General features: G+C 51.4%; 2 protein-coding genes and 1 long non-coding RNA gene across 5 annotated transcripts; 1 reads left to right on the top strand and 2 right to left on the bottom strand.

Moving 5' to 3' along the window:
* Positions 1-1,366: 1,366 nt before the first annotated feature.
* On the bottom strand, positions 1,367-5,999 carry LOC117432344 (uncharacterized). The gene is made up of 3 exons (XR_004548776.3): positions 5,501-5,999; positions 2,125-2,191; positions 1,367-1,694 (listed from the first exon to the last, which is right to left on the bottom strand). It is a non-coding gene; the product is annotated as an uncharacterized LOC117432344 (long non-coding RNA).
* A 745-nt stretch (positions 6,000-6,744) lies between these two features.
* On the top strand, positions 6,745-17,560 carry LOC117432324 (bestrophin-2-like). Of its 3 annotated transcripts, XM_059002203.1 has the most exons (11): positions 6,747-7,505; positions 8,147-8,238; positions 8,431-8,839; positions 9,121-9,215; positions 9,873-10,106; positions 10,191-10,345; positions 11,127-11,204; positions 12,339-12,491; positions 13,632-13,712; positions 14,937-15,088; positions 15,728-17,560. In XM_059002203.1, exons 3-11 carry the CDS (start codon positions 8,688-8,690, stop codon positions 16,641-16,643), a joined length of 2,016 nt encoding a protein of 671 aa, XP_058858186.1. In that variant the 5' UTR covers positions 6,747-7,505; positions 8,147-8,238; positions 8,431-8,687; the 3' UTR covers positions 16,644-17,560. The 3 variants fall into 3 exon arrangements, with proteins under 3 accessions (XP_058858187.1, XP_058858186.1, XP_058858185.1); XM_059002202.1 differs by lacking the exon at positions 8,147-8,238; XM_059002204.1 differs by lacking the exons at positions 8,147-8,238; positions 12,339-12,491 and having other exon boundaries at positions 6,745-7,505.
* A 589-nt stretch (positions 17,561-18,149) lies between these two features.
* LOC117432337 (ferritin, heavy subunit) lies at positions 18,150-21,553 on the bottom strand. The gene is made up of 5 exons (XM_059002205.1): positions 21,296-21,553; positions 19,753-19,863; positions 19,500-19,646; positions 19,129-19,254; positions 18,150-18,490 (listed from the first exon to the last, which is right to left on the bottom strand). Exons 2-5 carry the CDS (start codon positions 19,852-19,854, stop codon positions 18,332-18,334), a joined length of 534 nt encoding a protein of 177 aa, XP_058858188.1. The 5' UTR covers positions 19,855-19,863; positions 21,296-21,553; the 3' UTR covers positions 18,150-18,331.
* Positions 21,554-26,029: the final 4,476 nt, after the last annotated feature.

Raw genomic sequence — 26,029 nt, 5'->3', positions numbered from 1 at the left:
CTCTTCCACACACAACCTCACCCTGTCCACACAAGCCAGCAGCAAACTCCCCTCTTCCACACACACACAACCCCACCCTGTCCACACAAGTTGAGGAGCTCAGTGGTTAGAAAGAGAAAGCACTGGGCTGCAGTGTGGAAGACAACGTGTTTGAGTAGCTCAGTGGTTAGAGTTCTGGGCTGCAGTGTGGAAGACAGAGGGTTTGAGGAGCTCAGTGGTTAGAGAAAGCACTGGGCTGCAGTGTGGAAGACAACGTGTTTGAGTAGCTCAGTGGTTAGAGTTCTGGGCTGCAGTGTGGAAGACAGAGGGTTTGAGGAGCTCAGTGGTTAGAGTTCTGGGCTGTAGTGTGGAAAACAGAGGGTTTGAGTAGCTTAGCGGTTAGAGTGCTGGGCTGTAGTGTAGAAGACAGAGGGTTTGAGTAGCTCAGTGGTTAGAGTGCCGGGCTGTAGTGTGGAAGACAGAGGGTTTGAGTAGCTCAGTGGTTAGAGTGCCGGGCTGTAGTGTGGAAGGCAGTGGGTTTGAGTAGCTCAGTGGTTAGAGTGCTGGACTGTAGTGTAGAAGACAGAGGGTTTGAGTAGCTCAGTGGTTAGAGTGCTGGGCTGTAGTGTGGAAGACAGAGGGTTTGAGTAGCTCAGTGGTTAGAGTGCTGGACTGTAGTGTGGAAGACAGAGGGTTTGAGTAGCTCAGTGGTTAGAGTGCTGGGCTGTAGTGTGGAAGACAGAGGGTTTGAGTAGCTCAGTGGTTAGAGTGCCGGGCTGCATTGTGGAAGACATGGTGCCACTGATTTCTTAATGAAAAGTTTTAAAAAGAAAGAGGAGGTCGTATCCCCGTGATATAAAACATTATCAAGGACTGGATGCATCGATATCTTCATATATCTATCAGAGTATTTGTTCACGCAATACTGTAAAATCCATCTCCCTTTCATGACAGCCTGGAGTCCGACTGCCTGCTTCTGAAATATAGAGTGAGAGAGTCTGGGTGTCTGTGTGTGCACGAGTGATAGTTTGTCTGTGTCCCAGTGTGTGTGTGAGAGTGTGTTTGTGTCTCAGTGTCAGTGTTTCTCAGCATGTATTTCTACTTCTGTATGTAACATGATGTAAAAACCAGCTAGCGAGATCCACACACAGTCTTAAAGTCTTCAGGAAGCTGTTTTAGCTGTTAATGCAGAATTGGTTTTCAGTTGCTACCTTCAGAGCTGTGCTGATCCTGGAGTAGAATCTTAAACCAATCGCTGGCAGCGAGTGTCAGGGTCAGGGAGTGTGTGTGTGAGGGTCAGGGTCAGTGTGTGTGTGTGTGTGAGGGTCAGGGTGTGTGTGTGTGTGAGGGTCAGGGTCAAGGTTTGTGTGTGAGGGTCTGGGTCAGGGTGTGTGTGTGTGAGGGTCAGGGTGTGCGTGTGTGAGGGTCAGGGTGTGTGCGCTCTCACTCCTCAGGAGGACATTGTGCTTTAAAAAAAAAAAAAAAAAACACAAGACTTTTTTTCCAGCTTGTCTTCAATATTTAAAATAATTTCTTCTTTTCTTCATTCCGCATTCTCCATCCACTTTCCATCCTTGCTTCTTGCAGGTGAATCCCTCTCTCTCTCTCTCTCTCTCTCTCTCTCTCTCTCTATGCCTCGTCTGCTCTGAAGAAACACAGTTTTGCCAGCGACATCTCCTTCCTGAGTCTCATCACCTCCCAGTACATCTGCTCGTCTGAAACACACAAGGGGGGTTAGGGTTATACTAAGTGCAGCATGTAGAACAGGGGGACCAACAAACAAACAAACAAACGATCAGACAATAAAACCCTCCTCTATCAGTGCTTCTCATAGCAGCAGCAGCAGCAGCAGCATGTTCATTTCAAGCCCCTGACCCTTACCTTCCAGCTGTACCAGCCCGACCCTGACCCTTACCTTCCTGCCACACCAGCCCCTGACCCTTACCTTCCAGCTGCACCAGCCCGACCCTGACCCTTACCTTCCTGCCACACCAGCCCCTGACCCTTACCTTCCAGCTGCACCAGCCCGACCCTGACCCTTACCTTCCTGCCACACCAGCCCCTGACCCTGACCCTTACCTTCCAGCTGCACAAGCCCCTGACCCTTACCTTCCAGCCACACAAGCTCCTGACCCTGACCCTTACCTTCCTGCCGCACCAGCCCCTGCTGGATGTAGCGGATATAGGTGAAGAAGTTACACACAGCAGTAATCTGAAACGAGAGAGAGAGAGAGAGAGAGAGAGAGAGAGAGAGAGAGAGAGAGAGAGAGAGAGTTAACTTGATACTACAAAACTGCCAGCTTTATGTAAATACAAATAAACCTGAGAGAGGAGGAGAGGAGGGATGTATTACACCTGAGAGAGGAGGAGGGGAGGAGGGATGTATTACACCTGAGAGAGGAGGAGGGGAGGGATGTATTACACCTGAGAGAGGAGGAGGGGAGGGATGTATTACACCTGAGAGAGGAGGAGGGGAGGGATGTATTACACCTGAGAGAGGAGGAGGGGAGGGATGTATTACACCTGAGAGAGGAGGAGGGGAGGAGGGATGTATTACACCTGAGAGAGGAGGAGGGGAGGGATGTATTACACCTGAGAGAGGAGGAGGGGAGGGATGTATTACACCTGAGAGAGGAGGAGGCGAGGGATGTATTACACCTGAGAGAGGAGGAGGGGAGGGATGTATTACACCTGAGAGAGGAGGAGGGGAGGGATGTATTACACCTGAGAGAGGAGGAGGGGAGGGATGTATTACACCTGAGAGAGGAGGAGGGGAGGGATGTATTACACCTGAGAGAGGAGGGGAGGAGGGATGTATTACACCTGAGAGAGGAGGAGGGGAGGGATGTATTACACCTGAGAGAGGAGGAGGGGAGGGATGTATTACACCTGAGAGAGGAGGAGGGGAGGGATGTATTACACCTGAGAGAGGAGGAGGGGAGGAGGGATGTATTACACCTGAGAGAGGAGGGGAGGAGGGATGTATTACACCTGAGAGAGGAGGAGGGGAGGAGGGATGTATTACACCTGAGAGAGGAGGAGGGGAGGGATGTATTACACCTGAGAGAGGAGGAGGGGAGGGATGTATTACACCTGAGAGAGGAGGAGGGGAGGAGGGATGTATTACACCTGAGAGAGGAGGAGGGGAGGGATGTATTACACCTGAGAGAGGAGGAGGGGAGGGATGTATTACACCTGAGAGAGGAGGAGGGGAGGGATGTATTACACCTGAGAGAGGAGGAGGGGAGGGATGTATTACACCTGAGAGAGGAGGAGAGGAGGGATGTATTACACCTGAGAGAGGAGGAGGGGAGGGATGTATTACACCTGAGAGAGGAGGAGAGGAGGGATGTATTACACCTGAGAGAGGAGGAGGGGAGGGATGTATTACACCTGAGAGAGGAGGAGGGGAGGGATGTATTACACCTGAGAGAGGAGGAGGGGAGGGATGTATTACACCTGAGAGAGGAGGAGGGGAGGGATGTATTACACCTGAGAGAGGAGGAGGGGAGGGATGTATTACACCTGAGAGAGGAGGAGGGGAGGAGGGATGTATTACACCTGAGAGAGGAGGGGAGGAGGGATGTATTACACCTGAGAGAGGAGGAGGGGAGGGATGTATTACACCTGAGAGAGGAGGAGAGGAGGGATGTATTACACCTGAGAGAGGAGGAGAGGAGGGATGTATTACACCTGAGAGAGGAGGAGAGGAGGGATGTATTACACCTGAGAGAGGAGGAGGGGAGGGATGTATTACACCTGAGAGAGGAGGAGGGGAGGAGGGATGTATTACACCTGAGAGAGGAGGAGGGGAGGAGGGATGTATTACACCTGAGAGAGGAGGAGGGGAGGGATGTATTACACCTGAGAGAGGAGGAGGGGAGGGATGTATTACACCTGAGAGAGGAGGAGGGGAGGAGGGATGTATTACACCTGAGAGAGGAGGAGGGGAGGAGGGATGTATTACACCTGAGAGAGGAGGAGGGGAGGGATGTATTACACCTGAGAGAGGAGGAGGGGAGGGATGTATTACACCTGAGAGAGGAGGAGGGGAGGGATGTATTACACCTGAGAGAGGAGGAGGGGAGGGATGTATTACACCTGAGAGAGGAGGAGGGGAGGGATGTATTACACCTGAGAGAGGAGGAGGGGAGGGATGTATTACACCTGAGAGAGGAGGGGAGGAGGGATGTATTACACCTGAGAGAGGAGGAGAGGAGGAGGGATGTATTACACCTGAGAGAGGAGGAGAGGAGGGATGTATTACACCTGAGAGAGGAGGAGGGGAGGGATGTATTACACCTGAGAGAGGAGGAGAGGAGGGATGTATTACACCTGAGAGAGGAGGAGGGGAGGAGGGATGTATTACACCTGAGAGAGGAGGAGGAGAGGAGGGATGTATTACACCTGAGAGAGGAGGAGGGGAGGGATGTATTACACCTGAGAGAGGAGGAGGGGAGGGATGTATTACACCTGAGAGAGGAGGAGGGGAGGAGGGATGTATTACACCTGAGAGAGGAGGAGGGGAGGAGGGATGTATTACACCTGAGAGAGGAGGAGGGGAGGAGGGATGTATTACACCTGAGAGAGGAGGAGGGGAGGAGGGATGTATTACACCTGAGAGAGGAGGAGGGGAGGAGGGATGTATTACACCTGAGAGAGGAGGAGGGGAGGAGGGATGTATTACACCTGAGAGAGGAGGAGGGGAGGGATGTATTACACCTGAGAGAGGAGGAGGGGAGGAGGGATGTATTACACCTGAGAGAGGAGGGGAGGAGGGATGTATTACACCTGAGAGAGGAGGAGGGGAGGGATGTATTACACCTGAGAGAGGAGGAGAGGAGGGATGTATTACACCTGAGAGAGGAGGAGGGGAGGGATGTATTACACCTGAGAGAGGAGGAGGGGAGGAGGGATGTATTACACCTGAGAGAGGAGGAGGGGAGGAGGGATGTATTACACCTGAGAGAGGAGGAGGGGAGGGATGTATTACACCTGAGAGAGGAGGAGGGGAGGAGGGATGTATTACATCTGAGAGAGGAGGAGGGGAGGGATGTATTACACCTGAGAGAGGAGGAGGGGAGGGATGTATTACACCTGAGAGAGGAGGAGGGGAGGAGGGATGTATTACACCTGAGAGAGGAGGAGGGGAGGGATGTATTACACCTGAGAGAGGAGGAGAGGAGGGATGTATTACACCTGAGAGAGGAGGAGAGGAAACACCTCAAAGTTTAAACACCTCAAAAACAAAAATCCACACAAACCAAACTTTTTCTGCTACTGATGTATTTAACCCACGTCTGCCCATTATAACGAGTATATACCACACACTGTATTAGAGCGCTGAATTGTGTTAAATCACACGAACACTAATATTCTGTTAGTTAAATCAATGACACGGTATGCAGTGTCCTACCTCCCGCTGTACACCCGACACGATAGCAGGGCTCAGGCTAGCAGACAGACAGGATGGGAGGGACTGAGGAAAACGAAAAACACACAAACAGCCGCCCGGACTTACTGTCTCGCTCCCGGACGCACAGCTCCGATTAGTCCAGTCGCAACCCGGCCGGCCCGCTAGCTCTGCATGCTTCCCGTCCGGTTCTGTCCCGATCCACTGCACGGTCCCAGCGGCTCGTCAGCCCACTCCGAACAGGGACAGGAAAAACAGGATGAGTGACGGGAGTAGCAGAGATATTAATAAAGAAAGCGCAGCTCTTCACAGGGAACTCGCCGGGCGTGTCGTGTGCGTTTCCTGACCTCAGCAGTTTGAGCGTTGTGTTTGTATAGTTAGTATAGTTAGTGTGTGTGTGTGGCTCTTCAGTACCGCGTCCTGTCGCATTATATTAATTCAGCAGGGGGCTGGTAATAATTCTACTTTTTTTTTTTTTTTTTCGCCTTTTAAAAAAAAAAAAATCTCCGCTGACAGGAAACACGTGATAATCGCACCCACCCTGTTTTATTCCCGGATCATATGACTTAGCCTACACTTAAATCAAACCCCGAATCTCCTCTTCGCTTTTCTTTGGAGCTGCAATACAATATAAACAAATGACTCTTAGGAGTGAGAGAGGGACGGAGGGAGGGAGCACCCTTTCTCTTAGGGGGTGAGAGAGGGAGGGAGCATGCTTTCTCTTAGGGGGTGAGGGAGGGAGCACCCTTTCTCTTAGGGGGTGAGGGAGGGAGCACTCTTTCTCTTAGGGGGTGAGAGAGGGAGGGAGCACGCTTTCTCTTAGGGGGTGAGGGAGGGAGCACGCTTTCTCTTAGGGGGTGAGGGAGGGAGCACGCTTTCTCTTAGGGGTGAGGGAGGGAGCACGCTTTCTCTTAGGGGTGAGAGAGGGAGGGAGCACTCTTTCTCTTAGGGGTGAGAGAGGGAGGGAGCACTCTTTCTCTTAGGGGGTGAGGGAGGGAGCACGCTTTCTCTTAGGGGGTGAGGGAGGGAGCACGCTTTCTCTTAGGGGTGAGGGAGGGAGCACGCTTTCTCTTAGGGGGTGAGGGAGGGAGCACGCTTTCTCTTAGGGGTGAGGGAGGGAGCACGCTTTCTCTTAGGGGTGAGGGAGGGAGGGAGCACACTTATTTTTTGTATGTTGTATCTGCAGGCTATGCTAAAATAAACCTCACCCCCTCCCTCGCCCCCTTAGAGAAAGGGTGCTCCCTCCCTCCCTCGCCCCCTTAGAGAAAGGGTGCTCCCTCCCTCCCTCACCCCCTTAGAGAAAGGGTGCTCCCTCCAGTCCAAAAACACAGCTTATAAAAGTTTGCCATTGTAAATTTGCACAGTCATTTTGAAGTTTACCCCCATGCTTTTCCCAAGCATACTATGAATTTACCATAGTGTGCTTTACCATCCCTCCCTGTGCTTTACCATCCCTCTCTGTGCTTTACCATCCCTCCCTGTGCTTTACCAGACCTCCCTGTGCTTTACCATCCCTCCCTGTGCTTCCCTATGCTTTACCATCCCTCTCTGTGCTTTACAATGCTTCCCTATGCTTTACCAGACCTCTCTGTGCTTTACAATGCTTCCCTATGCTTTACCAGACCTCTCTGTGCTTTACAATGCTTCCCTATGCTTTACCAGACCTCTCTGTGCTTTACAATGCTTCCCTATGCTTTACCAGACCTCTCTGTGCTTTACAATGCTTCCCTATGCTTTACCACACCTCTCTGTGCTTTACAATACTTCCCTGTGCTTTACAATGCTTCCCTATACTTTACAATGCTTCCCTATGCTTTACCATACCTCTCTGTGTTTTATTACCCAGTGTGCTGTGCTTTTGCGTCGGTGAGCTTTTGTAAGAGACCCGCCCCAGAGCCTGTTCTGTAAACAGCGAGAGGTTTAGGTGGAGATTAGAGAGCGTCCGCTTCCACACACAGGGCAGCATTGTTTGTAAAGTAACAGATTAGCATATCAAGTGACCAGGACACAGGGGTGGGACGGAGCTGTCCTCCCTCGCACAAGTGGACAAACCTCAGTCCTCTCAGTTCTCTCAGTCCTCCACGCTGCTCAGAGACCGGCGACAGTCTTCCAGGTGAGTAAGACACCCACCCTGTCTGCAGAGAGCGCAGGTGAGCAGCTTCAGTGATGCTAGAGCCAGGACCGCGTGTTCAGAACCAGGCTGGAAGCTGGTCTGGCAGTGCCGGCTGGCCGGAGGGAGGGCGGTGCGGTGCCGATGTGGAGTACCACTCAGTCTTTCTCTGTTTCTGTGGTAGTGTTGCTGTAGCTTGGAGACTTAGGAACTCAGGCACATTGCATCGTGCAAAGTACAAAGTAGATTAGTGCTGCATGGCTGATCGCTGGAGGGTTATATAGTGTGGTCTAGTGGGGAGAGCTGAGGGACTGGGAGGGAGGCAGTGTGGTCTAGTGGGGAGAGCTGAGGGACTGGGAGGGAGGCAGTGTGGTCTAGTGGGGAGAGCTGAGGAACTGGGAGGGAGGCAGTGTGGTCTAGTGGGGAGAGCTGAGCGACTGGGAGGGAGGCAGTGTGGTCTAGTGGGGAGAGCTGAGGGACTGGGAGGGAGGCAGTGTGGTCTAGTGCGGAGAGCTGAGGGACTGGGAGGGAGGGAGGCAGTGTGGTCTATAGTATGCATTTACCATCATTTACCATAGTTTACCATAGTTTACCATAGTTTAGTCTGGTTTGCCATGTTTTTTTTGTTGTTGTTTTTTTAACAGGCTCTGCCATACCGCTCTGGGCTTTACAATGATGACATAGTCCTGACCCTGCTTTCACTTTGCTGTATTACTCTTTGCTGGGCTATCCGCAGGTAAAGGTGCTGCTATGATGTCTTATTCAGGAGGATTCTTGATTGGGAAAGTCATGCAAACCCTTTCACAGCTGTGCTTTGATTATCTCCCTATCGGTCTGTTTATCACAGGGTTAGCTGCACTGCAGGATGCTGTGTTTGCCTCTGAACCTCAGACCAGTTTAATACTAATTAGTGTTTCTCTTTGTCCAGGTACAGCAGGAAACAGACTGACCCTGACCCTGACCCTGACCCTGACCCTGACCCTGACCCAACCCGGTCCAGTGAGCTCCAGGACCTTCGCTGTGCAGGACAGAGTGTCTGTCTGCCTGCCTGCCTGCCTGCCTGCCTGCCTGCCTGTCTGCCTGCCTGCCTGCCTGTCTGCCTGCCTGCCTGCCTGCCTGTCTGTTCTGTGTTCCCCCTCCCTGTGCCGGGGGCTCCCCCTGCTGGCAGTCACAGAGCACTGCAGGATGACGGTCACATACACCAGGCGGGTGGCGGACGCGCGGCTCGGCACCTTCTCTTTGCTCCTGCTGCGCTGGCGGGGGAGCATCTACAAGCTGCTGTACCGCGAGCTGTTCATCTTCCTGGGGCTGTACTACGCACTCAGCGCCACCTACAGGTACCTGCAGGGATCGCAGCCAGCGTGGTAATACCAGTGTGGCATGCAGCAACACTTTCTGTCTGAAAAATCATCTAAAAACAGCAAAGTAAAAACCACAACAGATGCATATCATACTCCTGTACTGCATCAGTGTCAGATAGCGAGCTACTGCATCAGGACCAGGACCTTTTCAAACTAGACTGGGGGGTGGGGGTGGGGTAGGGGGGTCAGATCACAGGGAATACAGTGAGCTCTCCCCCTCATTCTCTCCCCCCTCCTCCCTCTCCCCCGCTCTCCAGGGTGATTCTGACAGAAGGACAGAGGAGGATGTTTGAGAAGCTGGTTCTGTACTGCAATCACTACTCCGGGCTCATTCCAGTCTCCTTCGTGCTCGGTGAGTCCCATCCTCCCATCCTCCCAGTCTCCTCCCAGTCTCCTCCCTGCTGGCCCCTCAGTCCCCTTCCTCTCTGTGCACACCCGTTCTGTATAGCGCGTCTCAAGTGAGTTGTTTTGAAATAGACGCCTGTTTTAGCCGACGCTCCAGTACTTCCTAGGTCATTTCACCTGCATAGAATGTTTTTCTATCATGTCAGTAACCAACCAGCTGCTTCCCTCAGTGACGGACAGGCTCTTCAGCCAGTAAGATGCTTTGACTCCCCGGAGGACACGCTGGGGTGACACGAGCAAGGAAGTAAAATCAAATTATAACCTACAGGGAATGAGAGTGCAGGACAGGGGAAGAGAGGTGAGATTATTTCATAAATATTTCAAAGGGCTGAAACTATTCCCAGGCATGCCCAGCAGGTGGAGCTGTGGCCCCGTGTTTGGAGAGATCACACACAGCGTGGAGAAGGGATTTCACACACCACAGCAAGGCTGACGATTTCTAAACAGAGCCGCTGGAATACCCAGAATATTCCTGAATGGATTAAGAGCAGGAATGTGGGGAATGTTCGTGAACAGCCTCCCTGGAATTGGTGGTTGTGATTGTAAGTGTGAGTATGGCTGTGACCCTCTCCCCCTGTCTTCTGTCCTCTCTCTCTCTCCCCAGGTTTCTATGTCTCTGTGGTGGTCTCTCGCTGGTGGAGTCAGTATGAGAGTATCCCCTGGCCGGACAGGCTCAGCAGCCTGGTCTCGTGTCACGTGCAGGGAGCGGACGAGCGTGGCAGGCTGCTGCGTCGCACTCTGGTTCGCTACGCTAACATGGCGAGCGTGCTGATCCTGCGCTCCGTGAGCACCGCCGTCTACAAGCGCTTCCCCACCATGGAACACGTCGTGAGGGCAGGTAGGGGGCGCTGCAGCACGGACAGGACCGCTGCGTTCTTCCTGCAGGATTCTGATCTGACTAACAGGGCTGCTCCTCCCTCAGGGTTCATGAGCGCCGAGGAGCACAAGAAGTTTGAGAGCCTGCAGTCCCCTCACAACAAGTTCTGGGTCCCCTGCGTGTGGTTCACCAGCCTGGCTGTGCAGGCCAGGCGAGAGGGGCGCATCGACAACGACGTGGTGCTGCAAGCCATACTCAACGTGAGTGTCCCCCCGTCCCTCCTGTCCTGCTGCTCCTGCAGTTATTCTCCTGTCACTCCTGTCCCCCTCCACACTAAATCTGCACAGTAATTTAGCATTTCTCTCCTGTGCTTTTCCTGTGGTTATACTATGCATTTACAGTACCATATTTCGCCTTTTTTTTAAATATGCTCTATGCTTTACCGTGCTTCCCCTGTGCTTTTTTATACTAGACTATGCTTTACTGAAGCAGCAGGGTGACTCTGCCCCTCTGGTTTCACTGCCTCCCCCCCTCCTTGCTCTGACCAGACAGACAGCTGCTGGAAACCACAGGGGCTCAGAGATCTCCTTCACTTCCCTTTACTCACAAATCAAAACTCCTTAACAAACTGGAGGGATGGGGCCCCCTGTACTGCACCCAGAAACACTGTGGTGTCCTATAGTGTGTCCTGCAGTCCCTCCTCCAGTAAACACTGTGGTGCCCTATAGTGTGTCCTGCAGTCCCTCCTCCAGTAAACACTGTGGTGTCCTATAGTGTGTCCTGCAGTCCCTCCTCCAGTAAACACTGTGGTGTCCTATAGTGTGTCCTGCAGTCCCTCCTCCAGTAAACACTGCAGCCAGTGTAGTATCTCTGACCGCTCTCTCCCGCAGCGTAGCTCCTGTGCCTCGGGGAGCTCCATTCTGACACTCTCTGCTCGCTGTGTTTACATACAGCGTTCCTCTCGTTTATTTTTTGAGTAGTAAGACAAACCCCCAACCTTGTCCCACTCTCTGTCCCTGTCCTGTCCCATCCTGTCTCTAGGAGCTGAATACCCTACGGCAGTGCTGTGGGACTCTATATAGCTACGACTGGATCAGCGTGCCCCTGGTGTACACACAGGTAAGGGGTTAGGGGTTTCACAGGTAAGGGGTTAGGGGTTACACAGGTAAGGGGTTAGGGGTTTCACAGGTAAGGGGTTAGGGGTTACACAGGTAAGGGGTTAGGGGTTACACAGGTAAGGGGTTAGGGGTTACACAGGTAAGGGGTTAAGGGTTTCACAGGTAAGGGGTTAGGGTTACACAGGTAAGGGGTTAGGGGTTTCACAGGTAAGGGGTTAGGGGTTACACAGGTAAGGGGTTAGGGTTACACAGGTAAGGGGTTGGGGTTACACAGGTAAGGGGTTAGGGGTTACACAGGTAAGGGGTTAGGGGTTTCACAGGTAAGGGGTTAGGGGTTTCACAGGTAAGGGGTTACACAGGTAAGGGGTTAGGGTTACACAGGTAAGGGGTTAGGGTTTCTCAGGTAAGGGGTTAGGGGTTTCTCAGGTAAGGGGTTAGGGGTTTCACAGGTAAGGGGTTAGGGGTTACACAGGTAAGGGGTTAGGGTTTCTCAGGTAAGGGGTTAGGGGTTTCTCAGGTAAGGGGTTAGGGGTTTCACAGGTAAGGGGTTAGGGTTACACAGGTAAGGGGTTAGGGGTTTCACAGGTAAGGGGTTAGGGGTTACACAGGTAAGGGGTTAGGGTTACACAGGTAAGGGGTTAGGGGTTTCTCAGGTAAGGGGTTAGGGGTTTCTCAGGTAAGGGGTTAGGGGTTTCACAGGTAAGGGGTTAGGGTTACACAGGTAAGGGGTTGGGGTTTCACAGGTAAGGGGTTAGGGTTTCTCAGGTAAGGGGTTAGGGGTTTCACAGGTAAGGGGTTAGGGTTACACAGGTAAGGGGTTAGGGGTTACACAGGTAAGGGGTTAGGGTTTCTCAGGTAAGGGGTTAGGGGTTACACAGGTAAGGGGTTAGGGGTTTCACAGGTAAGAGGTTAGGTTGCTAGGTGGTGACTGAGTTGCTGTGTTCTGTTGCTAGGGGGTGACTGAGTTGCTGTGTTCTTTTGCTAGATGGTGACGGTTGCTGTGTTCTGTTGCTAGGTGGTGACGGTTGCTGTGTTCTGTTGCTAGGTGGCAACGGTTGCTGTGTTCTGTTGCTAGGTGGTGACAGTTGCTGTGTTCTGTTGCTAGGTGGTGACAGTTGCTATGTTTTGTTGCTAGGTGGTGACGGTTGCTGTGTATAGCTTCCTGCTGGCCTGTCTGATTGGCCGGCAGTTCCTGGACCCCGCGCAGGGGTACCCCGACCACGACCTCGACCTCTACATCCCCGTCTTCACCCTGCTGCAGTTCTTCTTCTACCTGGGCTGGCTCAAGGTGAGTGGCGCCAGGGCTTCCTTCAGCAGCAACACGGGTCTCTGCTCTCATCCTCGCACAGTGCAGTGCTAATACTAATAATGACAATAATATAGTAAGACTCCCACATTGAACAGCAGCGTGTCAGTCCAGGCTGTGTCACAGCAGTGTGTCAGTCCAGGCTGTGTCACAGCAGCATGACAGTCCATGCTGTGTCACAGCAGCGTGTCAGTCCAGGCTGTGTCACAGCAGCGTGTCAGTCCAGGCTGTGTCACAGCAGCATGTCAGTCCAGGCTGTGTCACAGCAGTGTGTCAGTCCAGGCTGTGTCACAGCAGCATGTCAGTCCAGGCTGTGTCACAGCAGCGTGTCAGTCCAGGCTGTGTCACAGCAGCGTGTCAGTCCAGGCTGTGTCACAGCAGCGTGTCAGTCCAGGCTGTGTCACAGCAGTGTGTCAGTCCAGGCTGTGTCAGTCCAGGCTGTGTCACAGCAGTGTGTCAGTCCAGGCTGTGTCACAGCAGTGTGTCAGTCCAGGCTATGTCACAGCAGCGTGTCAGTCCAGGCTGTGTCACAGCAGTGTGTCAGTCCAGGCTGTGTCAGTCCAGGCTGTGTCACAGCAGTGTGTCAGTCCAGGCTGTGTCACAGCAGTGTGTCAGTCCAGGCTGTGTCACAGCAGCGTGTCAGTCCAGGCTGTGTCACAGCAGTGTGTCAGTCCAGGCTGTGTCAGTCCAGGCTGTGTCACAGCAGCGTGTCAGTCCAGGCTGTGTCAGTCCAGGCTGTGTCACAGCAGCATGTCAGTCCAGGCTGTGTCACAGCAGTGTGTCAGTCCAGGCTGTGTCACAGCAGCGTGTCAGTCCAGGCTGTGTCACAGCAGCGTGTCAGTCCAGGCTGTGTCAGTCCAGGCTGTGTCACAGCAGTGTGTCAGTCCAGGCTGTGTCACAGCAGCGTGTCAGTCCAGGCTGTGTCACAGCAGCGTGTCAGTCCAGGCTGTGTCAGTCCAGGCTGTGTCACAGCAGCATGTCAGTCCAGGCTGTGTCACAGCAGCGTGTCAGTCCAGGCTGTATCATGCAGCACCCTGTCCTGTATCCTCTACAGTTTCTGTCGTTGTTGTTGTTGATCATGTGATCACTAACGGGCTGTGCTGGGGGTGTTTGCTATCCCAGGTGGCTGAGCAGCTGATTAACCCCTTCGGCGAGGACGACGACGACTTTGAGTCAAACTGGTTCGTGGACAGGAACCTGCAGGTGAGAGGTCAGCAGGAAACACTGCAGTCCAGTGACCCTCAAGGGCCTTCTGTATTAACCTGGTTGAAATAAATGTAACCCTCTCTCCCCCCTCCTTCTCCCTCTCTCTCTCTCTCCCTTCCCTCCCCTCCCCCTCCCCTCCTTCTCTCCCTCCCCCTCCCCTCCTTCTCTCTCTCCCTCCCCCTCCTTCTCTCTCTCCCTCCCCTCCTTCTCTCTCCTTCTCTCTCCCCCTCCCCTCCTTCTCTCTCTCCCCCTCCCCTCCTTCTCTCCCTTCCCTCCCCCTCCCCCTCCCCTCCTTCTCTCCCCCTTCTCTCCCTCCCCCTCCCCTCCTTCTCTCTCTCCCTCCCCCTCCTTCTCTCTCTCCCTCCCCTCCTTCTCTCTCCTTCTCTCTCCCCCTCCCCTCCTTCTCTCTCTCCCCCTCCCCTCCTTCTCTCTCTCCCTCCCCCTCCTTCTCTCTCTCCCTCCTTCTCCCTCTCTCTCAGATCTCTCTCTTGTCAGTGGATGAGATGTATGATAGCCTCTCCCTCTCTCTCAGATCTCTCTCTTGTCAGTGGATGAGATGTATGATAGCCTCTCCCTCTCTCTCAGATCTCTCTCTTGTCAGTGGATGAGATGTATGATAGCCTCTCCCTCTCTCTCAGATCTCTCTCTTGTCAGTGGATGAGATGTATGATAGCCTCTCCCTCTCTCTCAGATCTCTCTCTTGTCAGTGGATGAGATGTATGATAGCCTCTCCCTCTCTCTCAGATCTCTCTCTTGTCGGTGGATGAGATGTATGATAGCCTCTCCCTCTCTCTCAGATCTCTCTCTTGTCAGTGGATGAGATGTATGATAGCCTCTCCCTCTCTCTCAGATCTCTCTCTTGTCAGTGGATGAGATGTATGATAGCCTCTCCCTCTCTCTCAGATCTCTCTCTTGTCAGTGGATGAGATGTATGATAGCCTCTCCCTCTCTCTCAGATCTCTCTCTTGTCAGTGGATGAGATGTATGATAGCCTCTCCCTCTCTCTCAGATCTCTCTCTTGTCAGTGGATGAGATGTATGATAGCCTCTCCCTCTCTCTCAGATCTCTCTCTTGTCAGTGGATGAGATGTATGATAGCCTCTCCCTCTCTCTCAGATCTCTCTCTTGTCAGTGGATGTGATGTATGATAGCCTCTCCCTCTCTCTCAGATCTCTCTCTTGTCGGTGGATGAGATGTATGATAGCCTCTCCCTCTCTCTCAGATCTCTCTCTTGTCGGTGGATGAGATGTATGATAATCTGCCGGCTCTGGAGAGGGATCTCTACTGGAACGACTGTGACCCGCAGCCCCCCTACACCTCGGCCACTGCAGAGTACCGGATCCACTCCTTCATGGGCTCCACCTTCGACATCAGGTCGGCACAATATACACAGCACAGCACTGCACCATATACACAGCACAGCACAGCACTGCACCATATACACAGCACAGCACAGTACCATATACACAGCACAGCACAGCACTGCACCATATACACAGCACAGCACTGTACCATATACACAGCACAGCACTGTACCATATACACAGCACAGCACTGCACTGCACCATATACACAGCACAGCACTGTACCATATACACAGCACAGCACTGCACCATATACACAGCACAGCACAGCACTGCACCATATACACAGCACAGCACAGTACCATATACACAGCACAGCACTGCACTGCACCATATACACAGCACAGCACTGCACCATATGCACAGCACAGCACAGCACTGCACCATATACACTGCACAGCACTGTACCATATACACAGCACAGCACTGCACTGCACCATATACACAGCACAGCACAGCACTGCACCATATACACTGCACAGCACTGTACCATATACACAGCACAACACTGAACTGCACCATATACACAGCACAGCACTGCAATACACACAGACCCACTCAATACTGAAATACTACACAACATTATACCATACCATACTATACTATACTATGCAAGTTTTTCCTAAAAAATAAACTCCCCTCCCCTCAGCATGCAGAAGGAAGAGATGGAGATCCAGCCCCTGGAGCAGATCAAAGAGGGGGTAGAGGTGAACCACTCCACCCCTCTGCTGGGTAACCTGGGACGGCTGCTGGGTCTGCAGTCTGCCTCGTTCACTCGCTCCAGCTCCCGGCTCAACCTGCTGCAGAGGCGCGGGGGGGGTCCCTCGAACAGCCGCTTCCCCCTGTACACGCACCCCACGCTCTCCCCGTACCCCAAACCCTACAACCCCGGCCTCTCATGGCTGCAGCAGGGGGAGCGCGACGGCCTGGACCCCGACAGAGACCGGGACCTCGATTTCGCCTTCACCTCCGTCCCCTTCCACGGCCGGCCGGGCTTCTACAGCTGCCCGCAGACCCCCATCCACTCTGTGCCCATGGTGTTCCCCCCCTGCCCTCGCCGAGGGCCCCAGCGTGTGGCCCCCCGGACAGGGCAGGACTGGGAGCGCGGCTCAGGGCTGCTCGGGGCTCCCCCACACCTGCCCGACTCCTCCCTCCTCTGGTTGAACGAAGACTCTGCAGGGGGTCAGGCCGATCAGCAGCCTCGCTCCAGATCCAGCCCCCTCCCCTCGCACCCCAGACCCCCGGACGAACCCCCTCTCTTCTCCTTCGAGGCTCAGCCCCCTCCCCAGCCACCCCCTCCTGCTCTCTCCGAGGCGGGGAACAGGCTGAAGCCAGCCAAGGGTCTGATGGCTCGCCGGGACCCCAGACTCACGCTGGAGAACCTGGCTCTGGAGAGTCTGTCCTCACCGAGTGGGGCTCGCACCCCGGGGGGCGGCGCAGGGGGGGGCGTGTTCTGCTTCCCCCCCCCTCCACCCAGCAGCCGGGAGACAGGGGAGGGGGGCTCAGCGCCACAGAGCCCAGCTACAGGGGGCCCCGCTTCCCGAACGACTCTGGGGTCTCCCTGACTGGGGGGGACCTCCTGCTGCCCAGCCCGCCTGGGGATCATGGGGGCTGCAGCCAGGGTGACAACCTCCATGATGACGGCAAGCTGGACAGCAGATTCCACTCCCAGTGCAAACCAGAGGACCCTTCAGCCAGGTCCCAGCCTGACCAGTGACCCTCCAGGGTTATAAAATCCATTTCCCTTCACCTGTTTGGTTTATTAGTGCCTTTGTTTCACTGCATACTTTGTTCTCCACCGATAGCGTTTCCTGTAGATAATACCTCGTTTCCAGGAGCCCGGATTGACCGGCGCTCCCAGCTCATCCAGGCTCCTCCCGCACTCCCCTTGTCAGTCGCACCCGAGTTCCAGCTTTTTTTTTTTTTTTTTTGTAACTAAATAAACCCACAAAGAATATTAAAGTCGGGAGAACCCTGCGCACCCGGAAGTGGATTCAGTGTTTCCGCCCACTTGTCACTTGATTGGTCAGTGTTGGGATTGCCTTCCACCCATCCTGCTTTGGGGAAGGGTCAGAAAAATATCAGGGGCAGCCTATGAGGGTCGTCTAAACTAAGATGGAAACGCAGTGTCAGGTACAGCATGGTTTTCAACCTGGGCTGAGTGGTGCATCGAAACAGACACAACACACACCAGGAACACTGTGCATCGAAACAGACGCAACACACACCAGAGACACTGCGTTTCACTGTTTAATTGACTCCTAGCAGTACATGTTGTACTTGTAGAAATCTCTGCATTACACAGATCACTACTCAAGTCTTGCTCGTTATTTGCTAATTGTTAGTTTTGAAGACACCAGTGTTAATGAACTACCTATTTTAATGACTCTTACCCAAAATGTGATTTTAAAATATGCATTTAATGATAGTAATGTTGAATGGCTGCATCCCTGTCTTGTTAAATCATTAATAAAGATCTATTTTTCACTCTGGAGTATTTGTATTTATCTACTGTAGGTACTTGCATTAGTTATGGTTGTATTCAGTGATCTGGTTCATATCCCACTCTGCAGCTGAGAAGATATAACCATTATAAATCTCATTGGCTAACAGGGGGTCACCATAGCAACACAGCACTGAACTTCCAGAACTCCATGGTCTGACTCACTGGACAGGAACCCACTCCAGACAGTGCAAACACAGTCCAAAACCTGCAGGCCGGGCTGTGAAACTGCTTCGCCTCATTGCAGCTGACAGCACGAGGTCCTGGGACTGTATCTGAACCCGTCCTGTGGAACTCTGCATCACCTCGCTGCAGCTGACAGCACGAGGCGTGAGGTCCTGGGACCGTATCTGAACCTCGCCTCTTTGCAGATGACAGCACGAGGCGCGAGGTCCAAAGGACCGTATCTGAACCTCGCCTCGTTGTAGCCGACAGCACGAGGAATGAGGTCCTGGGACCGTATCTGAACCTCGCCTCTTTGCAGATGACAGCACGAGGCACGAGGTCCATGGGACTGTAGCTGAACCTCTCCTCTTTGCAGATGACAGCACGAAAACATGCAAATACAGAAGATTTCAGAAGTTTCTTTATTTATTAAATACAAGCACAACACGGTCACTTATGAAGCCACACAACATGGAGGGGGACGCGCACACACACAGATAGCACACAGTGCGGTACGAGAGGCAGTAGACGTTCCAATGCATGCTGGCTTGGGGCCGGTGTGGGGAGGCTGGGGGTCAGGCCAGTCTAGCTCTGCGCGGACCCCATGGTGTGCTTGTCGAACAGGTACTCTGCCATGCCGTTCTGGGGAGCTCCCATGCGGCGCAGGTTGGTCACCCAGTCTCCCAGCTCCTTGATAGACTTGACCTGCTCGTCCAGGTAGTGCGTCTCAATGAAGTCACACATCTGCAGGGAGGAGAGAGACCGAGCGCGTTAGTGCAGGGCTGGGACCTGGAGCTGAACTCCAGTCACACAGGGATCGAGTGTCTGCCTGTGTGTTCATCAGTATGGAGTTCACGTTTCTCCGTTCCAGATACCATGGTTAATGGATTTCACTGCATGTCATTATCAAATAAAAAATAAAAAAAATACAAAATACTTGGCTGTGGGGAAATCACATTTGTTCAATTACCAGCGTGCAATACTAGTATTCAATCTCTTCAGATTACATTGTCTGAATTAAGAGGCAGGATATTTCTTCAGTGTGAACTCACAGGATCCACAGCATTAGTAAGAACCCTGCAGGTGAACCAACTGACAACCGCGATACAATAATAAAAACAGGAGAGGGTGTCTGATCGGGAAGATTAAAGAAAGATCACTCAGAATATTCCACAACGACAGAGACAGATTTCTGCTTTCAAAAGAACTTTAATCCTCCCTCAAAATCCCTTTCCTTCCGGCCCCAGCCACTCCTACAAACTTAATCCCTGAACGAGACGGTTCCTCCTGAAGTGCAGGAACAAAATCAGCCTGGATTTACGGAGTCTGTCTGTACAGATAACCCCGGCTCTGCTCTGTGCAGCGAGAGGACAGGTACTCACGTGCGGGTCGTTGCGCTCGGACGCCACCTTGTGCATGTCCAGCAGGGACTGGTTAACGCTCTTCTCCAGCTGCAGAGCGCATTCCAGAGCCTCCAGACCGCTGCCCCACTCGTCACGCTCCGGCTTCTGTGGGGCCACAAGACAGAAATTAACAAAGACCCACCTCCCTTTGCCCTGACACAGCCATCGTGTATTCAACAGGGACGGAAGCAAGACTCTGATCCATTCCTGGACTGAGTTTAATTAAGACACAGCTGAGCGTGTTCCCTACATGCTGTGGCTAATCACGCTCTCAAGAACAGCGGTCTTGTTTCCATCCCTGTCAATACAGACAGGAAGAGAGTCTGCGGTTCTGGTCGGGGGGTACTGACCCGGATGTCCTGCAGGAAGATGCGCCCCCCTCTCTGGTTCTGCTGCTTCATCAGTTTCTCGGCGTGCTCGCGCTCCTCGTGGGACTGGTGCTTGAAGAACTTGGCAAAGTTGTGCAGCGCCACGTCGTCCCGGTCGAAGTAGTACGACTGCAAGGGAGGGGGGAGACTTAAAATGTACCTGTATACAGACACATGCGCACACACACACAAACACAGCCTCCCTGCCCCCGCTCTAACCACGCCGGCCTCTCACCATGGACAGGTACACGTAGGACGCGTACAGCTCCAGGTTGATCTGGCGGTTGATGGCTGCCTCGCAGTCCTGGTGGAAGTTCTGTCTGACTTGGGAGCTCATGGTTACGGTCTGCAGAGAGAAAACAGACAAACAAAACACAAAGGCAGGTTAGCTGGAGCAGCTGCAGGGAGGGGAATTTCAGAAAGGGGGGGGGGCGATTACAAGCCTTCGATTTATTAATAGTTCTCATGTTCAGTTCCTGTATTTTGGAGCGGCTGGTTCACACAGATGGCTGAACGCATTGTGCCATGTCATTGTAGCGCCCGTTCAGATTTCCAGTTAGGAGGAGGGTGGGGGCACAACCTTGATAAGACACCTCCCCGTTACCACCAGGAGTCCGTGCGTTTGTACCGAGGCGCGGACCCGCAAGCGCATTCCTGCGAGGGAAGCGCACGTAGCCATTGTTCTGTGTCATTGCTGAGCACACGCGTGGACACGGGGTACAGCAGATCACGCGAGAGGCGGGCTGCGTGGGTTAGGATTTTTGTAGTTTCGTGTACCACCGTAAGCCCTAATTTAAAAAAGCGCTAACGTCATTGTTTACATAATTACATTTACCGGCTGGATAGTATTTCTCAAACGTTTAAAGATTAAATATTAAAATGGACCGTACCAACACTTAAGAGTACATTTCACCGAGAATATGGACAAGTGCATCCGAACCGGAGTGAACTGTAAAAGGTTGTGGGCCTTGATAGAGACCTCGCATTAGAATTATTGTTAAGACGCGCAAGGAGACTCTTAGTGCGGCGCAGACAGCGCTGCAGCGCCGGGAGAGAGAGAGATAGCGCATCACCTGATGGGTCGGGTTTCCGAATCGCATTATAATCGATAATCTAGGATTCATTCACACTGGGTTCGTTGTGGGCGGATTATTTTTTTTTTTTTTGTAAAAGTGCGGTTCGTTTTGCAAGCATATGTGCCGATGTGAAAAGGGACCCGTTCATTTTCCTGCGGAGCTCGTTTCCTTTATGAAGGAACCTCACGGGGATGAAATGCCGCTGTCTGTGTGCCTGGGCGGAGAGTAAAAAAAACACTTAGGATTCGTTTAAGACAACCTAGTTAAATGTTTATCAGAATAAAAACATATTTAAGAGAGCCACACTTCTGATTGTAGCTCGTTGTAGACAGAAAGGCAACATATTTATATATGGAGTCGGACCCACAACGCAATGGCGCTCACACACAGCGTCGTTGTTAATTTTGAGATGTAGAAACGGACGGTACAGAACTGCGAAGAGGATATTTTGTGCCGAATCACATTTAAAAACACTACTCGTGTATAAAATGACTGCATCGGGTACCATCAACCCAGGTGCGGAACATGAGGAATTTAAATTAAATTATACCGATTGTATCGAACGAGGTGGCGAACGCGACTATACAAAACCCGAATGAATGAGTTTACCACAACGATGAAATATATTTATCCAAATGAAATCACACACACATTGATTATACAATACATATATCACGCGTATACCGAAAGAAGTGGACTCACCTGAAAATGTCCTTGAACGGGAGTCAAGCGTCGACGATGCAAGCTGTTTAAACACGCTTTTTAAAGGGGTATGCTTTGTAGATGTAGTGCGTTTTTATAGGACTATGTGAAGGCTGGATTATTAGAGAGAGTTGGAATGTAAAGTGGATTTTGTTTCGAAAGGTCCTGGCTGCGGGTTCCGTTCAAGCACTGTTGAAGCAGGAACACGTATAGCTCTCCCTCTCTGAAGACTGCTCGCTTCTTTATGAGCTGCGACAGCGCCACCCGCTCTATATATGACAGTGACGTCACCGCCCTGGCAACGGGGGCGGACCCCCGCCCTGGCAACGGGGGCGCCCCCCCCCCCCCGCGGCCTGGGGACGAAGGAAGGTAAGATGGCGGCGGCTGTTGCGTTGGGTTAGCACCCCCACCGGTCGTTTCACTTCGGTTTTTTTTTAAATGTACATTAACTGTTTATTACAAATTATTACAAATGTAACCCATGTACCCGACTGTTAACCGTACAGTTAACGTTTATGTGCCAAAAAAAACCAAACATATACGTTCTTTAATTGAGTAGTTGTGTTTGTTTTTAGAGGGGGGTTGTAGGTATTGTTGGAATAGCTCAGTACCAGTAAACAGACTGACTAACAGCATGTCCCGTAACTGGGAAACTGAACCCTAAACACACATTAACACCGGGAAACAACAGTACAAAACACGAAACACATTCGCACTATCTGACGGGTGTCTTGTCCAGTGAAAAAGCTGTAAGTTCAGTTTCATCCCCGTATATTAAATAAACTGCATAGATCGTAATGCACTGCGTAACGTGTGATTAACCTAATGCCCATTATAATTAACAGTGACATATCCCACTGAGAACAAGTCTGTAAAGCGTGTTTTCATCGTCAGTTTGAGTCATATGCGTTTTTAATTATTTTAAATACGGCCCCTCTGTAGTGAATATAGCGCTTGAAATAAACAGTTATTATTATTTTACTGAGTGACACGCCTTAGTTTTTACGTTTTAGGAATGTTTTAATGTAAGTGGGTATAAAGCCGCGCTATACAGTACGAATACACAGAGTTAACCAGTTCGTGTGTGTGAGTGACCCTTAACCATGTCAGTTTAAATTAATTAAACGGGGGACGCAGGTTGCCCAGATGTTTGCCAAGACTAGCAGTTGTGCAAAATCGACAGTATGGCTTAATTACCCCCGAGAATTCGCTGGCGTTTCGTGACTTTGCAAATTATAAAAACGTCATTGTTACGCAACAGCAGCGCATGACCACGCTGCTGTTTTGTTAGAATGTACTTTATTTAATTGCCCAAGACAACGTGACTTGAAGTCAGAGCTGGTTTCTCTTTGCAGTAAACTTGTTGATCTGTGACCCTTGTACTTTGGCATTTCACTGTTTATTGTTTTGTAGCTTATGTACACATTGGTAACCCATCTGTAAATTATTCACTTCATAAGAACATAAGAAAGTTTACAAACGAGAGGAGGCCATTCAGCCCATCTTGCTCGTTTGGTTGTTAGTAGCTTCTTGATCCCAGAATCTCATCAAGCAGCTTCTTGAAGGATCCCAGGGTGTCAGCTTCAACAACATTACTGGGGAGTTGGTTCCAGACCCTCACAATTCTCTGTGTAAAAAAAGTGCCTCCTATTTTCTGTTCTGAATGCCCCTTTATCTAATCTCCATTTGTGACCCCTGGTCCTTGTTTCTTTTTTCAGGTCAAAGAAGTCCCCTGGGTCGACATTGTCTATCTTTTAGGATTTTGAATGTTTGAATCAGATCGCCGTATAGTCTTCTTTGTTCAAGACTGAACAGATTCAATTCTTTGAGCCTGTCTGCATACGACATGCCTTTTAAACCCGGGATAATTCTGGTCGCTCTTCTTTGCACTCTTTGTAGATCAGCAATATCCTTTTTGGAACGAGGTGACCAGAACTGAACACAATATTCTAGGTGAGGTCTTACTAATGCATTGTAAAGTTTTAACATTGCTTCCCTTGATTTAAAAAAACATTTCTGAGTCAACATAAACCCCTAGGTCTTTTTTATAGATTCCTTCTTCAATTTCAGTATCTCCCATGTGATATTTATAATGCACATTTTTATTGCCTGCGTGCAGTACCTTACACTTTTCTCTATTAAATGTCATTTGCCATGTGTCTGCCCAGTTCTGAATGCTGTCTAGATCATTTTGAATGACCTTTGCTGCTGCAACAGTGTTTGCCACTCCTCTTATTTTTGTGTCGTCTGCAAATTTAACAAGATTGCTTACTATACCAGAATCTAAATCATGAATGTAGATCAGGAATAGCAGAGGACTTCAGCAGCTCTTCTGTTATGCAAGCCGAGTTTATCACAGTAAATCTGAGTCATGTTGTACTTTCACCCGCTTGCTTGTCTCGTGGTTTACAGTGCATTTAGCATACTTTACCATGCCTCTCTGTGCTGTATCACACTGTGCTGTCACTGTGCTGTATCACACAGTGCTGTGCTGTATCACACTGTGCTGTCACTGTGCTGTATCACAGTGCTGTGCTGTCACTGCTGTATCACACAGTGCTGTGCTGTATCACACAGTGCTGTGCTGTATCACACTGAGCTGTGCTGTCACTGTGCTGTATCACACTGTGCTGTCACTGTGCTATATCACACTGTGCTGTATCACACTGTGCTGTGCTGTCACTGTGCTTTTATTACAATAAACCTTTATAGGGGTTGTATTAGTTATACAAGATTGCTGTTGCCTTCATTAGTGTTATTGAAACTAGAAGAGACCGAGTCAAGCAGACCAGCGTTTGGGCTCTAGTGCCTTCGTCAGTGTTATTATTGAAACTAGAAGAGACCGAGTCAAGCAGACCAGCGTTTGGGCTCTAGTGCCTTCGTCAGTGTTATTATTGAAACTAGAAGAGACTGAGTCAAGCAGACCAGTGTTTGGACTCAGGTGTTTTGAGACAGTCCTCATGCTGTGTACGTGCTGCTGCTGGGCTGTGTGATTACTGGCTAGCCGCAGAGTTATATAATGAACAGGTGATTGAACAACAGCGTGCCCCAGACAGAGCCACACCCAGGCTGAGCCTCCACCTGCATCCCACAATGCAGCTGAGGAAACCGCCTGACGCCGTGACACAGTGACATCATCAGGGCTGTCATTTAAACACCCGCTCACTGGGAGCCTGCTGTATCTGAGCACCGCAGTGATTCAGCAGCATGGCTAGATAAACCCAGGCAACCCATTCCATACCCTCCCCACTCTCTGTGTAGATGTGACAGGGCAGAGGCTGTATCTGAGCGCCGCAGTGATTCAGCAGCATGGCTAGATAATCCCAGGCAACCCATTCCATACCCTCCCCACTCTCTGTGTAGATGTGACAGGGCATGAGAAAGGTGCACAGTCATTGTGCTGCTCAGGGCTTCTCCTCTGAGCCTGTACATCCCTGACAGCAGCATGAGAAAGGTGCACAGTCATTGTGCTGCTCAGGGCTCCTCCTCTGAGCCTGTATATCCCTGACAGCAGCATGAGAAAGGTGCACAGTCATTGTGCTGCTCAGGGCTCCTCCTCTGAGCCTGTATATCCCTGACAGCAGCATGAGAAAGGTGCACAGTCATTGTGCTGCTCAGGGCTCCTCCTGAGCCTGTACATCCCTGACAGCAGCATGAGAAAGGTGCACAGTCATTGTGCTGCTCAGGGCTCCTCCTCTGAGCCTGTATATCCCTGACAGCAGCATGAGAAAGGTGCACAGTCATTGTGCTGCTCAGGGCTCCTCCTCTGAGCCTGTATATCCCTGACAGCAGCATGAGAAAGGTGCACAGTCATTGTGCTGCTCAGGGCTTCTCCTCTGAGCCTGTATATCCCTGACAGCAGCATGAGAAAGGTGCACAGTCATTGTGCAGCAGGACAGCCTCAGTCCTGCTCTATAAGAGCATCCTCCACACTGGGTGTGTCTGGAGGTCTGGACCGCATTGTTCAGCACAGGCCCCTTTTCTTTTGGGTTATTTCATGATTTCCCAGTTGTTTTGTTGTTTTTTGTTTGTGAGCGGCGCTGCTGGTCCGATGCAGACGTGTGTATTACAAAGGGACGTCTCCAGCAGGGTCTTGTACACTCTGTCTCCTCTTACTGTGTTTAGTGAGGCGTAATTCTAAGCACTCCGCTCCCACGGGACAGGAGGAGTTGTAAAGGAACTTAGTTCATCATATTTCTGTAACGCTGAGGGAACAAGAAAACACTTTGTGACTTGGAACTTGGTTTGAGGAGACCAGGTTTCGGGCCGCTGCACGGCACACCAGGGGAGATTGGGGTTCGATACAGCAAAGCTAACTCAAACTAGGTCTCCTGGATCCAGGTTTAAATTCAAGACTGTTTTTCTTGCTTTCCAGCTACCCTGTCTTTAGCTGGCTCTTATCTCTATCATTAGCTCAGTATTATAGTCCAGTCCAGTCTTGTCACTGTCCCGCACCTGCCTGGGTGTAATTAACTGTGCAGCTGCCAGGCTGTGGCTAGCGTGTCTGTGTGTGACTATGCGAGGCTGTGATTATGTGTTAAAGAAGCCAGTACATTTTCATGAAGGTCAAACAGGAACTTATTCATCACTACAAGCCTGTTTAAATGACAATGGGGCTGAAGATTGTGCAGAAGTTTTCGTGGTTTCTATTCAACTGATGTGAACAGTGCACAGCAGTCTCTGAAACTTCATTGACACGCAACCTAGGGACCCAACAAGTGTCAAATTGAGAAG

The sequence above is a fragment of the Acipenser ruthenus genome, chromosome 27 (genome assembly GCF_902713425.1).
Source record: "Acipenser ruthenus chromosome 27, fAciRut3.2 maternal haplotype, whole genome shotgun sequence".
Lineage (NCBI taxonomy): Eukaryota > Metazoa > Chordata > Actinopteri > Acipenseriformes > Acipenseridae > Acipenser > Acipenser ruthenus.
The sequence above is the reverse complement of the archived record's forward strand: the minus strand, read 5'-3'. Positions and strand labels throughout refer to the sequence as shown.

What these genes read in the sequence shown, in the direction of transcription:
- LOC117432337 (XM_059002205.1), bottom strand. Translation starts at nt 19,854, where the DNA reads ATGAGCTCCCAAGTCAGACAGAACTTCCACCAGGACTGCGAGGCAGCC. An exon ending in TCTTCCTGCAGGACATCCGG is followed by an intron (nt 19,255 to 19,499) that starts GTCAGTACCCCC and finishes GTGGCCCCACAG; the next exon opens with AAGCCGGAGCGTGACGAGTG. An exon ending in CCGAGCGCAACGACCCGCAC is followed by an intron (nt 18,491 to 19,128) that starts GTGAGTACCTGT and finishes TCCTCCCTGCAG; the next exon opens with ATGTGTGACTTCATTGAGAC.
- LOC117432324 (XM_059002202.1), top strand. Translation starts at nt 8,688, where the DNA reads ATGACGGTCACATACACCAGGCGGGTGGCGGACGCGCGGCTCGGCACC. An exon ending in GGAACACGTCGTGAGGGCAG is followed by an intron (nt 10,107 to 10,190) that starts GTAGGGGGCGCT and finishes CTCCTCCCTCAG; the next exon opens with GGTTCATGAGCGCCGAGGAG. An exon ending in TCGTGGACAGGAACCTGCAG is followed by an intron (nt 13,713 to 14,936) that starts GTGAGAGGTCAG and finishes CCTCTCTCTCAG; the next exon opens with ATCTCTCTCTTGTCGGTGGA.